The sequence below is a fragment of the Panthera onca genome, chromosome B2 (assembly GCF_046562875.1).
Source record: "Panthera onca isolate mPanOnc1 chromosome B2, mPanOnc1 haplotype 2, whole genome shotgun sequence".
Taxonomy (NCBI): Eukaryota; Metazoa; Chordata; class Mammalia; order Carnivora; family Felidae; genus Panthera; species Panthera onca.
The window spans coordinates 143,316,302-143,330,574 of NC_138343.1; the positions used below are offsets into that span (position 1 = coordinate 143,316,302).

The 14,273-nt window shown below is 55.4% G+C and overlaps 1 protein-coding gene across 1 annotated transcript in view; it reads left to right on the forward strand.

Moving 5' to 3' along the window:
- The window catches only part of IGF2R (insulin like growth factor 2 receptor), a 103,602-nt gene that overhangs the window by 84,557 nt on the left and 4,772 nt on the right, over positions 1–14,273 (forward strand). The window contains exons 37-45 of the mRNA XM_078447533.2: positions 1,708–1,869; positions 3,087–3,294; positions 3,635–3,781; positions 4,787–5,021; positions 5,771–5,907; positions 8,893–9,007; positions 9,966–10,112; positions 10,735–10,922; positions 12,564–12,750. Of these exons, the coding sequence (XP_078303659.1) occupies positions 1,708–1,869; positions 3,087–3,294; positions 3,635–3,781; positions 4,787–5,021; positions 5,771–5,907; positions 8,893–9,007; positions 9,966–10,112; positions 10,735–10,922; positions 12,564–12,750 (1,526 nt within the window). The remainder of the gene's footprint in view (positions 1–1,707; positions 1,870–3,086; positions 3,295–3,634; positions 3,782–4,786; positions 5,022–5,770; positions 5,908–8,892; positions 9,008–9,965; positions 10,113–10,734; positions 10,923–12,563; positions 12,751–14,273) is intronic.

A 14,273-nucleotide genomic window follows, 5' to 3' on the forward strand; every position in this document is an offset into this window, starting at 1 on the left:
GCAGCCCTGCAGTGGCCGCTGGGACCCCCGCCTTCTGCTCAGGTGGAGAGCTCTTTGCTGTAGGCAGCCCGGCCTCACAGCCCCTTATCTGTGCCTCTGAAGCCTGTAGAGCTCAGAAAACTCCCAATCCTCTCGCATGAAGGGGGGAGGCTACTTGTGGTATTTGTCCACATAAGGAGAACATTCATACATTTTGCTGCAGAAATATTCATGTGCTTGATTCTAGTACTCTGTGTGTATGTGTGGGGGGTAGGTAATAGAAACAAAGGTCTCAAATTGCTTTTTAACATCTTGAAGCCGATGAATTATAAAGCTCATCTGCCCCGAGGAGCTCAGGTAACGGATTATGGTTCTGGAACGCGTCTTGTAAATTCAGTAGGATACCTTTCTGATTTCTCAGCCTGTCGCAGGTTTGTAAGGGAAAGAGAGCTCTGGCTGCCACATAGGTATTTTGACAGCGGTAGGAAGTGACGTGGCCGGAGCCTGATGCCTGATGAGGAGGGACAGTGTGGTAACTGAGAGGGAAGAAGCAAACCTTGCCGCCTGGGCCGTCTCCATGTGGTGCCGCAAAGCACCTGGGACACGTCACTGTTCACATTGTCCCGAGACTGTCACGGTACTCCTGAGTTCTCAAGGCAGGGCGGAGCTCTGATCAACAGAGTCTTCTTATCTCTTCATACTGTGTGCGTTTACGAGGGCGTGTGGGCGTGTCTCAACAGGCACCCTCCGCCGTGAAGGCAGTGTGGCTTAATCTGTAGAAAGGCTTCCAGTTTTGGTATTTCATTCTTCAGAGGGGATTGGTCTTTTGAAGATCCACCTCTCCTGAGGAGCCCTGGTTATCTCACACGCCACGTAGAGAAGGTGTGACGGCTTAGTGCTGAAGCTGAATGCACGTGGTCCAGTGCACGCACGGGGGTCTCTCTGATTCTCAGAGCAGCAGCGGGTTGAAAGTGAGCAGTGCTTACTGGGTTTTAGAAACAAGGCATCTCACACGAAATGTGCATTCGAGTTTGGGAAGATCTTTAAGAGATTTTCTTCCCCCGTGGTTTTTATCTTAAACGGGAATATTTTTTCCATTTATGTTCATAGAAAAACAGATGCTCGGCAGCAACTAAAACCGAGATTCCTGACCAGCTGCCCCATCTGTGTTTTTGTGGCTGTTGCTGAGCGAGGGAGGGCATAGACACATGAGTTCAGGACACTTGGCCTGTGGAAAGTCGGGCCGAGTTGTGTGTGGCCCTCATGATGAAAACTCAGTTGCTACACACGGAGCAGAGACCCTGCTCGCGAGCGAACTGGAGCGCCTCCCGGCCTCCTCTGAGCAGGCAGGGTCTGTTTCACACCCTCCTCTGACATTGGAAGAACTGCTAGTGGGGACACGGAGACTGTCTCCAAGTGCGGGGCGACTGGAGGTCGCGAGGGGGCCTGGGTGTGTGGGCACGGCTGCCCGGTGGTGCTGTGAGGGCAGAGTCGTGGTCCCTTGCAGCTGGTGGTGGCGACTGTCCCTCCCCCCTGGAGCGAAGCCTCTGTGGGTCACCGAGAGCACCCAGTGGCCTCACAGCCGCGTCTGTGGCTGGGTGGGGGGGGGGGGGGGTAGGGGTGGCGCCTGCAGCCCCCGGAAGCAGGAGTCTCTCTCTGGCGCTGGCTGGGACACAGAGCCGTGTGGGGGATGCTGTACTTAACTCTCGTGGCTTTCCTTTTGAACAGGGAGTTCCCATGCTGCTGAGGACCAGTGACTGTGACTTTGTGTTTGGGTGGGAGACCCCACTGGTCTGTCCCGACGAAGTGCGGGTGGACGGCTGCTCCCTGACCGACGAGCAGCTGCATTACAGCTTCAACCTGTCCAGCCTTTCCAAGATCCCCTTCAAGGTGATGCGGCTCAGCCAGAGCCCGGCGGCCCTGGGGACACGGCGGCCGGGGTTCTTTCTGACAGCCACTTGTGTTTTAAGTAGCAGGACACCTGTGACCACCGAGGCACAGTGTGTTGGGGGGCGGGGGTGGGTAGTGGGCTCAGCCCCGCTCGTGGATGCACAGGATTAGCCTGTCAGGGATTCCAGATCGTGCAGCGAACCAGTCACGGCTAACGCTTGAGTTGTGCTCCATGGTTCAGAGTTTCATTCCTTACGGCTTTGTCAAAATGAAAGGACACAACGGAGATCAGGAGGCTGCTTGGGGTTGGGCGTGTGACCACGTGCCCCATAAGGGCCAGGGCCGGGGCCAGGTGTAGCGAACCTGGCAGAGGCCACGTGGAATTTCCCTCGTGTCTCCTTGCAACCTGGCTTCAAGATAAAGAGGCAGCTATTTCACTGATTGCAGAGGTAATGGACAGAGGGAGCTAGGATGTCCCCCTGATTTAGATGCATTTGCGTGGGTGGGGGAGGGGGTGGCTTGTCTTACTCTTGGCCTGTGTGTCGTGGGCCTGATGTTGACGAAGCCATGGGCATCTTGGATCACTGGTGTTTGGAGGACCGTACATCTCTAGGCCTGTGATCTAGATGTTACTGAGTCATACACTGATGACCATGCCGACCAAATCCCAGCACCTCCCAGGCGATGGATGGTCGCTGGTGAGCAGTGAGCCCAGGGCCCTGGCTCCTGTGATGGAGACCTTGCACAGGTGTGACAGGTGTGCAGGTGGGGGCCAGGCGGGGAAGGCAAGATACATATTTAATTACGCCGTGTCCACTTAGTGACCATCAACTCAGTCCTCACCATTCCCGCGTTGCGGGCAGGGAGCTGGGGCTTCGGGAAGGGGATGAGCAGCCCGCGGTCTTGTGGATGGCTCCCTGCCAGAGGCCCGGCTGCGGCGCACAGCCAGCCGTGTGCGGGAGGAGGAGGAAGGCTGGGCCTGGGAGTGGAGGGAGATGTGGGTCCTTCCAGTGGCTGGAGGGAAACGTCCAGACAGCGGGTAAGGCATTGCCCTGCGCGGGGAGGTCAGGATTGGAGAGAAGGAAGGTTAGCACTGAGGCACCCATGCAGAGCCCACAGGCAGCCCCTGCTTTCTTGCACGAGTGCACCTCCCCGCAGCGATGGCTCCTCTCTGTCTTGAGAGCCACTGACAGCCACACGTGGTGTTGTCTGTCCAGGTGACTCGGGACTCACGCACCTACAGCGTGGGGGTGTGCACCGCGGCGGCGGGCCCGGAGCAAGGAGGCTGTAAGGACGGAGGTGTCTGCCTGCTTTCTGGGACCAAGGGGGCATCTTTTGGACGGCTGGCGTCGATGAGACTGGATTATAGGCACCAGGACGAAGCTGTCATTTTAAGTTATGCCAATGGAGATAATTGTCCTCCAGGTAAATCTTCGTAGCGGGATGCATCTGACGGTCCTGGGAGACGTGGTGTTAGACCTGGCAGCAGGAGGAAACTGAGGCACGGAGCTCCAGATGCTGTGAATGCTGACCCCTGGCCCGGACCACGCAGTGTTCCACCCGGGCAGCCCCGGGTGTGAGCGCTTGGGCTCTGAACACACTCTGGCCTGCGAGCCGCTTGTCATGTTGTGGTCCTCGTGTTGGTTTAGGGTGACTGCTCCCGTCAGAGATCCTTTTGAGCATCGCCAGGTGATCGTGCCCAGCGAGGAGAGCGGAGCCGAGGTCGTGCCGGTCATCAGGGTCTCACAGGTGTTCTTTGTTCCAGAAACCGAGGAAGGTGACCCCTGTGTGTTCCCCTTCATATTCAACGGGAAGAGCTACGACGAGTGCGTTCTGGAGGGCAGGGCGAAGCTCTGGTGCTCCACCACCGCGGACTACGATAGAGACCACGAGTGGGGCTTCTGCAGACATTGTACGTAGCGGAGCACGCGTCCGGGCCCAGGCTGCCCCGTAGCCAGTGTCCTTCCCAGGCTCGCGTCGTGCCTGCGCCTTTGTGGGTGTCCAAGTTAATGCAGAAATTTTGTTGTGTGTAGTTTTTCCACATCAGGCCTATTTCCCATAGAGAAAGGACGTGTCTCATTGCTCCAGGGGCGTGTTACGTGACCGTGCATGTGGACCTCAGTAGAGCACAGTTGACGTGCAGGTGTCAGGGGGCCAGCGAGGCCCGCTCGCTCCAGGGATCTGTGTCCGTGGACCGGGTCTCAGCACTGATGGTGCACATTCGTGCTTATTAGAATCTCACTCGTCACAGGTCTGCAGGGTGGCAGTAATCAGAAAGGGCGGGGTCGGGGTGGGGGGGATCCTCCACTGGCTGTCTGCTGGGGGTGGGGGCAGGCTCAGGACAGGGGCGGGGGGTTCTGCATGAGCCGGACATCGCGGCCTTGCTCTGGCGATGCTTGGAGACCAGGGATGTGGGAACCCTGCTCATGTGTGTGGCACAGATACGAGCTCTCAAAGGAAGTGATGAGAAAATGCATAAAAAATCAGTTGTCGTGAGTGATCAGGGACAAGATGCTACAAAGAGCGTTAAGTGTTAAATTCACGAGGGGACTGATACAGTTTTGTTCGGAGGCTTGTTGCGACAGGATCTTTCTCCTGGTCTGTTGGATGACACGTTTTTAGGTGATTAGAGGTATCTTGTTGCTGTCTTAATTTGTTCTCACCCACGTGTGATCGAATGTGGAGTGTCCGTCCACGGGGAATGGAGCTCGGTCCGCGGGGTCACGAACCCAGGAAGGGACCCTGTGCCCTGAGGGGTCTTGGTCTGTTTCGGGTTAGGATCTGGGCGAACGGAACAGGATGAGCTCTGCCCCTGGCGTGTGGGCAGTGGCCGGCCAACGCAGCTGGGGGGGAGGGAGGGGAGGAGCCGGTGCGGGACCAGGCCACGGTCTGACTTTCCCGCGTGCTGCGCCCCCAGCAAACAGCCACCGGACGTCCGCGATCATCTTCAAGTGTGACGAGGACGCTGATATTGGGAGGCCACAGGTCTTCAGTGAAGTTCGTGGCTGTGAGGTGACATTTGAGTGGAAAACGAAAGTTGTGTGCCCCCCAAAGAAGATGGAGTGCAAGTTCATCCAGAAGCACAAAACCTATGACTTAAGGCTGCTGTCCTCGCTCACCGGCTCCTGGTTCTTTGTCCACGAAGGAGTCTCGTGAGTACCCGCCGCCTCTTGTCAGCTGTGACCTTCTCTCGGGCCTGATGGCGATGGGCACATGGCAGTCCACCTTCGTGTCCCCCCAGAGCTGGGGCCGTCATGGAAATCCGGTGCTTGTGATGGCTTGAATGCCCCTGGGCTCTAGGGAACAGCCCGCTGGTGTCTGGCCTAGTGGGCGTGGCCGCTTTGGAAGGCAGAGGAGGACAGAAAGGGAGCCTTTGGAACCAGAAGCTGGCGATCAGCAGTTGGCCGGACACAGAGTCTCGATTGGCATCATGTTTGGAAGGGGCTTCTGTCTGCTGCTGGGGGTGTGTGGTGGGGGGGGGGGGGGGGCGGGGGTGAATTGATTTTCTCAACTCTTTGGCACGAACCCCTTGGGCTTGTGTGGTTCGGGGTTCGTGAGCCGTGGTGGTTGCTCTGTGCACGGCCCCCACTCTGCCCGGCACCCCCAGATCAGGAAGTCCTCAGCCTGGGGCGGGGGCGTGGACTTGGGCCGCAGCTGGTCCCGACCCGAAAGCCCTTCTAAACCGCACGGTCTCAGGGTCCACCCCCACTGGCCTGGTTGACGCGCTCCCGTTTTCAGTAACCGGATGGTCTCTGTCTCAGTGCCGTCTTCAGAGGTGCTCTGGCATACCCGGTTATCACAACGATTACCGTTTCTGAAAGTGACAGAGCTGCACCCCAGTGTGCCAGGGGTGCCAGACTAACCTTGCCCCCCTCCCCCATCCCTTTGTGCTGTTCTGCAGGTACTATATAAATCTGTGCCAGAAAATATATAAAGGGCCCCTCGACTGCTCGGACCGAGCCAGCATCTGCAAAAAGAGTGCATCTGGTGTCGTCCAGGTCTTGGGGCTCGTTCACACGCAGAAGCTGGACGTCATAGGTAAGGCCCTGGGTCCTTGTGCATGGTTACAGGTGTCTCATCAGAACTGGGAAGGAAAAGGCGTCCTCGTAGGCCAGGAGGCTCAGCACGGGCTTCAGTTGAAACGCCAGATAGAATTCCCAATGGTTGTCCGGCGTTCCAGTAACTCCTGGAACATAAGAGTAAGCACCGCTTTGCATTCTCTGAGGTGGCACGTCCTGGCAGGTGTGTTCAAGAGGGTTCGGCTCTCTTGCGAACATCCTTCCCCACCCGAGAGGGTCACAGTGGTTAAGGTTCTGCTGAATCCCTGCTCCAGCTCTGGGCTGAGCACAGAGTCTGCATAAACACGTGCAAGCATTTATTCGGGAGAGCTGAAGGGTTACACAAGAACTTGGCAAAGATAATTCAGGGGTACGTTTTTGTAATATCTTAACAGTTTAGAAAAGTAATAATAATATTGAAGCTTTTTTTAATAGTGTTTGTAGAAAATTCATCTTACAAATGGTGGTTTAGTGAAAGATTCTGTCTTTCGTTGTTTAAAAGAGGAAGGTAGCTGGGGTGCCTGGGTGGCTCAGTGGGTTAAGCGTCCGACTTCGGCTCAGGTCACGATCTTGCGGTTTGTGAATTCGAGCCCTGCGTCGGGCTCTGTGCTGACAGCTCAGAGCCTGGAGACTGCTTCGGATTCTGTGCCTCCTTCTCCCTCTGTCCCTCCCCTGCTCACGCTCTGACTCTCTCATTGACTTTCAATAATAAATAAACATTAAAAAAAAAAATTTTAAAGGGGAAGGTAGGGCCGCCTGGGTGGCTCAGTTGGTCAAGCATCCGACTCTTGATTTCAGCTCAGGTATGACCTCACAGTTGTGGGTTTATGGGGATTGGGCCCCACGTGGGGGGCCCTGTGCTGAAAATGCAGTCTCTCCTTGGGACTCTCTCTCTCTCTCTCTGCCCCTCCCCCACGGGTGCACGTGTGTGTTCTCTAAATAAATATTTAAATAAAAATAAAAGAAGGTAGATTTTTCTCAGGTAGATACAGTTGGGGTCAGTTGGGGTGTATTAGGGGGACCAGTAAAGAAAAATACCCTTATCTTGTTGGACTAGAGAGGGGCCCCCGGGTTGTCCTGATTAAATCACAGGGGTGACTCGAGTTTGTGTGAGCTGTTGAAAAAGAGGCAGGGAATTCTGCGGGAGCCACTGTGAGTCTTAGAAGCAAACCAGATTCTGCAGGTTGGTGGAGTCCCCCGGAGTGGCCAGCCGTCCCGTGACTCACTGCTGTTTCCCCACGGCTCCCTAAGGGGGCTGAGGGTGGCTCATTGCTCTGCGGTCTCGCGGTTGTACGCGGCTATCGGAGCAGCCTTCGCCTGAGTTTCCCGCAGCTGGCTGACAGGTTTGAATAGTTAAGCCCTCACTGCAGGTTCAGCTAGTAGACGTGTCCTGGTCCCCAGCCCGCCAGGTGAGACCTTCCCTTTTGGTCCCAACAGGATAGCTGTCCAAGGACAGACACAGTGATTGCCACCCTCATTTAGGGGCTGCACCCATCTGGGGCGGGGAGATGGGCCGTCTGTCCCAGGAGCTAACGGTTACCTACAACTGTGCTGTCTGCAGGTGTAGTTCTCAGCAGCTTCGTGGGGTTGGGGTTAGAGTTCGTGTCACCGGTTGGGCAATGAGGTGTGGGAGGTCAAGTGTACTGCCCAGTAGTGTGGGGTGTCTACAGTAAGATGTGCATTTGTTTGGCCTCATGCTCCAGCAGTTTAAGAATGTCTCTTCAAGGGGCGCCTGGGCAGCTCAGTCGGCTAAGCATCTGACTCTTGATTTCAGCTCAGGTCAAGATCCCAGGGTTGTAGGATCGAGCCCTGTGTTGGGCTCTGTGCTGAGCGTGGAACCTGCTTAGGGCTCGCTCGCTCGCTGTCTCCACCGCCCCCCCTCCACCCCGCTTGCATGCGTGTGCACTCTTGCGTTTTTTTTTTCTCTCTCTTTCAAATAAAAAAATTAAGAAAGAAAAAAAGAATTTCTCTTTAAAGCAGTACTCTTTCTTCCAAAATTTTACACAGGAGCCCACTATTTAGCATAGAAGCTCAGTGTTTAATACAAGTCCATCCAGTAACAGCTCTGAATCGGGGCAGGGCTGAGGGCCCTGGGCTTTCGGCCGAGCGGTTGGGCCCCTGCGTGTGGAAGAGCAGGGGGGAAGCTGGTGCCGAGGCCCACGTTTCCCCCGTGTCCCCTGCCTCGCGTGGGTGAGGGTCCGGGGCTACAGCGTGTGTGGTGCCCCTGTGAGGGCCCCGCCCTGTGCCCCTGAGCCACAGTCTGCCTGCCGAGCCAGGCTGGGCTCGGGCGCCACCAGGACGGCACTGGGCAGCCACACGTGGTAGCTGGCAGCAGCATGGGACTTGAACTGGCGGCCACGCTGGCTTCTGTGCGACTTGCAGCTGAATGCAAGCGCTCGCTTTCCTCTTAGACCCTGCTCGTCAAGGTCTCGTGACTTTCTTTATCCTCGATCCTTTCAGCAGTGGAAAGATTAGACACAGAGCCGGAAGACCCGAGAAAAACAGAGTTGTTCTGGGTCTGGTTTTCCTCGTTGTGCTTGTCGGTCCGGCACCTGCCCCGTTACCACTGGGGTGCTGAGACGGGGGGATGTGTCGGGAAGGCACCTAGAACAACCCTGCAGTGGTACAGAACTGGAGCAGTGGCGAACGCTGCCCCTGGGGTCCTGCTCTGTGAGCACATGGCGCCGGGCACTCGGCTGCTCGTTGGAAGGTGTTCCCGTGGCGCAGGTGAGGAGACAGGCTTAGAGGCTCAGCAGCCCGGAGTCAGGCAGCCAGTGAGCAGGAATGCTAGGGTTTGCACCCAGGTCTTCTCTAGCCCCACAAGGTGTGTTGTGAGCCGGGAGGCGGTCACCGAGCTTGGCAGAGCTGGGAACCCGGAGTGGAGGACTCAGGAGTCTTCAGAGAGCCGGACGTTCGTTCTTTATAAACCAGGAACGACGTCACTTCCGTTATTTGTGTGTTTCAGGTGACAAAGTCATCGTAACTTATTCAAAAGGCTATCAGTGTGGGGAGAATAAGACCGCCTCTGCCGTCATCGAGTTGACCTGTGCAAAGACAGTGGGCAGACCTTCGTTCAAGAGGTGAGAGAGAGGGTCGGGGCCTCACGGGGGAGCTGTGCAGAGAGTGCACTGGGGGCCCATCAGCATCTTTCCCCATGGTTTTCACTTGCAGGCGTGCAAACGTGCGTGCAGGGAAAGGGTGTTTGGGTGGCCACGGTGGGGAGGGGGCTGTTCGATGTCCTGTAGTGTGCAGGGCTGTTCTGCACCAGGAGGGATTTCCTGGAAAGGGGGCTGGGGCACACGGTCACTTGACTAAAGCCACAAGGTAAGGTGGTATCCGGCCTCCACCCTGAGCATCGTCATAGGACCAGAGGGGTAGCGATTGGCGCCACCTTAAGTCCAGCTGTCCGGGTGGCCTGTCTGAGATCCCCAGGCAGGTGGGGCTGGCACACGGGATGCTCTTGGATGACACTAGAATTTTCCAGGCAACTCTGCAACTAGCATTAGGAGGAGTTGGCCAACAGAGGGAGCGTATGAGCTGCTGTTTGTGAACAAATGATTCTTCCGGAAGCTGGGCTTGAAAAAGGCAGGAGCTGGGAATCGTACGAGGATGGAATCAACATATGAGTTGAAAAAGCTTGCAAAGTAAAGTTCAGAAATTTACGAGCAAATTTTTCCAGTTTTTGGATGTTGCACAGTTTCTGAATTTAACACCACGAAAACAACGCGCTGAACGGTGCCCAACGTTGTCACGTTGCCAGAGAGCCGTACAGTATCTTCCTCGCTAGGCCGGTGTTCCCGGATCTTTGCTGTGAGGCTGCTGAGAAAAGTCCTGTGAGCCTCGCTAGCCCAGAGCTGCCTGCACCCATCGTGGGGGTGGCGAGGGCTTGGTGGCGGGGTGCTTCTGCAGGGACCCAGGGCTCAGGACTGACCGGAGCCCTGAAAGCCAGTGAGCCGCTTCCCAGCACGAGAGGCCTGATGTCGCAGCCGCCCCCGTGTGTGGCTGGGCGTGACCGCAGCCCATGCTTCCTCCTTCCAGGTTCGACCTGGACAGTTGCACTTACTACTTCAGCTGGGACTCTCGGGCTGCCTGTGCCGTGAAGCCCCAGGAGGTGCGGATGGTGAACGGGACCATCACCAACCCTAGAAATGGCAAGAGCTTCAGCCTCGGAGATATTTATTTTAAGTAAGTGAAACATTTTCCTTTTGAGCACTGAACTGTATTCAAAATTAAACCAGCATTTTAGATCTTTCCCGGTGGGGGGGGGAGTGGAGGAGGAGAGCCGCAAGATAAATGGGCCTGTGTGTGTTAGTTACTGTTTCTAGGTAGATGTCCTATTTTGCTTAAAACTGAGGGACAGCATTACTCAGCTATGAAGTTTTAACACCAAAGATGGTGAATTCTCTTGAGTGTAAAAATAAAGTCACCCCTTCTCCTTCACTTCTTGATAAGCCCAGGGGGCAAAGCTGAAACCCGAAAGAGTTTTTGATCAGGAATCCCTGGGCTTACTGGTTTGTGAAAATAGAGTGTCCCAGCAGTGTCCCCGGAGCCGTTCCTGAGGTCAGGTGGCCGTATGTGCTGGCTGCACCCGCGGCAAGCGAAGCAGGTGTGCTGTGGGCGCACCGGTGCCCAGAGCGCGGGGCGGGAGGCAAGTTGGTGCCCTCGGGGGTCTTCGTGGGCTCCCAGGCTGGCCAAGGTGGAGAAGGGCAGTGTCCTGCGGCCCTGTGCTTGTTCACAGGTGTCTGGGTCTCTAGTAAATGGGTTTCTTGAAGGACTGGAGCCATTGCTGTCTTTTCCATTTCTTCAGGCTGTTCAGTGCCTCTGGGGACATGAGGACAAATGGGGACAAGTACCTGTATGAAATCCAGCTTTCCTCCATCACGAGCTCCAAAAACCCGGCGTGCTCTGGGGCCAACATCTGCCAGGTTAAACCAAATGACCAACACTTCAGCAGGAAAGTTGGAACTTCTGATAAAACCAAGTACTACGTTCAAGGTAATTGCTTTCCATTAACGTTCCGTGTCCCGCTTCCTTGGAAGGGCCTTACGCTTTCCCTGAACTAACACCCTTCTGTTGAAATGCCACATTTTAAAGCAGAAGCCCTGGTCTGATTCCGTGTCTTGATACGTGTTCATCAAGACGGGTCGAACAGGTGTAAGATGAACGTTTCACTGTAGGTAAAATTCACCTTAGACTTGGTCTGCGCCAGGGGGTGTGAGGTGGGGGTGTAGAAGGTGAAGTGTGTGCGTCCAGAACTGCCTTTGATGTGGTTTTAGTCGTGTTCTTTACTTCGCAATTTCAGATGCTATTACACAAGGATGAGAAATTTTACATTTGTCAGAAGGATGAAAAGAAAGGATAAACAGTCTTTAAAAGGTCAAGTGCGTGTTTCCGTGCTCAGACGCTGAGTGCACGCGTCACCGTGCTTGGCCGTGCCCGAAGGGCAAGGCGGAGGTACCCGTCACGTCAGCCTGATTTGCTTTCGTGATTCCACACCAAGGAGCAGTAACCCCCGCGGTTCTCTTTTCTAGCAATTCTGGGTTGGATTTACTCGTACCTGTGCGCATCGTGCGCATTTACTTATTCGGGGTTAATTAAACCCCTTTTAGACCTTGTCGCTTTCTGCATTCACCAGCACTAGAAAGTAAGTTTAGTTTTAAGACCACTTGTTGCGTTGCATGAAGAAGTGCAGATTGAATCTCTTCCTGAGTCTTCATTCATTCGAGACGGCAAGAGTAGGAAGCTGCCACGGGCTCCCCCATCAGCTTGTGGACATGGGCCCGCGTGCCGGCCTCGTGGGACAGTCCGTTCAGGCCTTGCCTCAGCCAGTTATGCGTGAGAACACGTGGGGCCTCCCGAGCCCAGCCCGCACGGGCCGGGGCTCAGGGCTCCCTGTGTGCGGACGTGACCGCCTCGCACACGGAACCCGGTGGCTGTCCAGCGGTGGCTCGCTGTGAAGTTTGAGCCACCTGCAAAGTTTGGGGAGGGCAGCGTCCGCACAAGGCTCCCTCACCTCTGACACCGAGTGGGAGTTTTGGGGGGCTTCCCCCGCCACCCTCAGGTCTGGTCCTTCGCTGGGACTCAGAACTCACTGAGAGCTGTTACTGCCACCGTTAAGGATGACAATTGGTGGAGGGGAGAAGCATGCAGGGTGACATCCAGGAGGGAGCCAGATGCTTCCGTCGTCCTCTCCCTGTGGAATCGGGCTGTGACCGTACACACGGAGTGTCGCCAACCGGGGAAGCTCGCGTCTCCGTGTCCAGGGGTTTTATTGTGGTTCCATCACAGAGGCTTGTTTGGTTGGCCCGCCAGTTGCTTGGTTCCCCATCTGGTCCATTTCGGTCTCCGGATGAGCGGGTACCACGTGGCCAGTCCCCATTCTGAATCCTGTGAACTGAGGACAAAGGCCAGACCTCTCCTGGGGTCAAGGTTCAAGTCTTTCCTGCTCCCGGACTTCAGGCGGGGGGCCCTGTAAGGAGTGTCAGGTGGCCTGTGAGAACGCGTACATGTGAGACCTTTGAAGAAGGCCCTTTCCGTGAGATCTTAAGTCTGTGCGGGCGTTTTACAGACCACGAGGACATCATTGAAATGTCGATGGTAACGTTGTGTGGTTGTGTCATACTTCCTTTTTGACAGACGGGGATCTAGATGTGGTGTTTGCCTCGTCCTCTAAGTGTGGAAAGGATAAGACGAAGTCTGTGTCTTCCACCATCTTCTTCCACTGTGACCCTCTGGTGAAGGACGGGATCCCCGAGTTCAGCCACGAGACCGCCGACTGCCAGTATCTCTTCTCTTGGTACACGTCTGCCGTGTGTCCCCTAGGGTGAGTGCGCGGGCCGGGCCGCTTTCCCCTTTCTGCGCACGCTCACCAGCCGCACGCCAACCCGCTCTCCCCTGACTCAGCTCGAGCGCGTATTTGTGTGTGTTCTGCCCCACCTAGTGTGGGGATATTCAAGTGTGCACAAACACCGGAGAGGCAAGCCCCACGCGGCCAGCACGCGGCCTCACTGGCTGTCCAAGCGTCGCCCCTTGTCTGCTCCCCCACCGCCACCGCCCACCATTCCCAGAGCACCCCCATCTGCCAGTAGGCACGCACGAGGCCTGAGTGTGCCCGCTTTCTTTCCGGCCTCCCCCATGCTGCCTCACGGCAGGCCAATGCTGAGCCTCGTCTTTGTGTTCCTAGCGCATTTTTCCTTGGGTTCCAGTGCAGATTATTATATGGTAAAGGTCGCTTTACCTTGAGCGAGGTAGTGTTTACGTTTGGACGAAGGAAAACTTGTTCTACAGAGTTTGAAGATCAGGCATAGGCCAGGTTTTGCGTGCGCATGTGGGAATGTGCATTTCTGTGCCAAGGGAAGGGTGATCTTGGCCTCTGTGTGGCCTCAGGGAACTCTCTCTTCTTGTGCCCCAGGGCCTTTGCTCCTCTGCCCAGTTCACTGTCAGGTTTAGAGACCTTCATCTGGAACAAAGTGCTACAGCTTGCTTTCCTCTTGGATTTGTTTTCTTCCCATTTCATCCACGTCCTTCTCTTACAGAAGCGTTTTCAGTCTCTGTCTGAGACTACAATCAAGAGAAAAAGGAGTTCTTGCCATGCACTGGTTTCCTTTGTGTCCTGAAGGAACGTTTCTCTGCAGTCCCTAGAAACCGTGGTAGGAACAGTGGGAGGAGTCCCAGATCACATCTGTTAGATCTTACATGAGTTTTCATTTTTAAAAAGAGTCAGCTTTGTCTGAAGTTTTCCAGGAACATGAACGCAAGGCAAGTCTTAAATTTCTAGACGTTGGTGCCGTATAAACAACACACACAGAGTTGTGTTGTTAAGCATCTGACTTCGGCTCAGGTCGTGATCTTGAGATTCTTGAGTTCAAGCCCTGCATCTGGCTCTGTGCTGACAGCTCAGAGCCTGGAGCCTGCTTCAGATTCTGTGCCTCCCTCTCTGTCTCTGCCCCTCCGCCACTCATGCTCTGTCTCTGTCTCTCTCTCTCTCTCTCTCTCTCTCTCAAAAATAAACATTAAAAAATTAAAACGCAAAACACACAGTGAAGTTAAGAACCAGTAATGAGAAATTAACTGAAAAATAGAAATACATTTGCAAACTAAAACACACTTGAAAATGATTCCTGGCTCCCAGGAGAACCCAAAAGTTGCAGTGAGGACACGCCTAGAAGTGAGTGACGATGCGCCTCTCCCATTGGGACGCGGGGGTGCGTCCCAGGTGCTCCTGAACGAACTCCTGTTCCTCGGGGTCCACAGAGCACGTGTGGGGGCGTCCCCGCTCGAGCACACAGCGGCCAGTGCCTCCACGCTGGAACCGAACACTGAGGTCGTCGTCCGGTTTGGAACCGG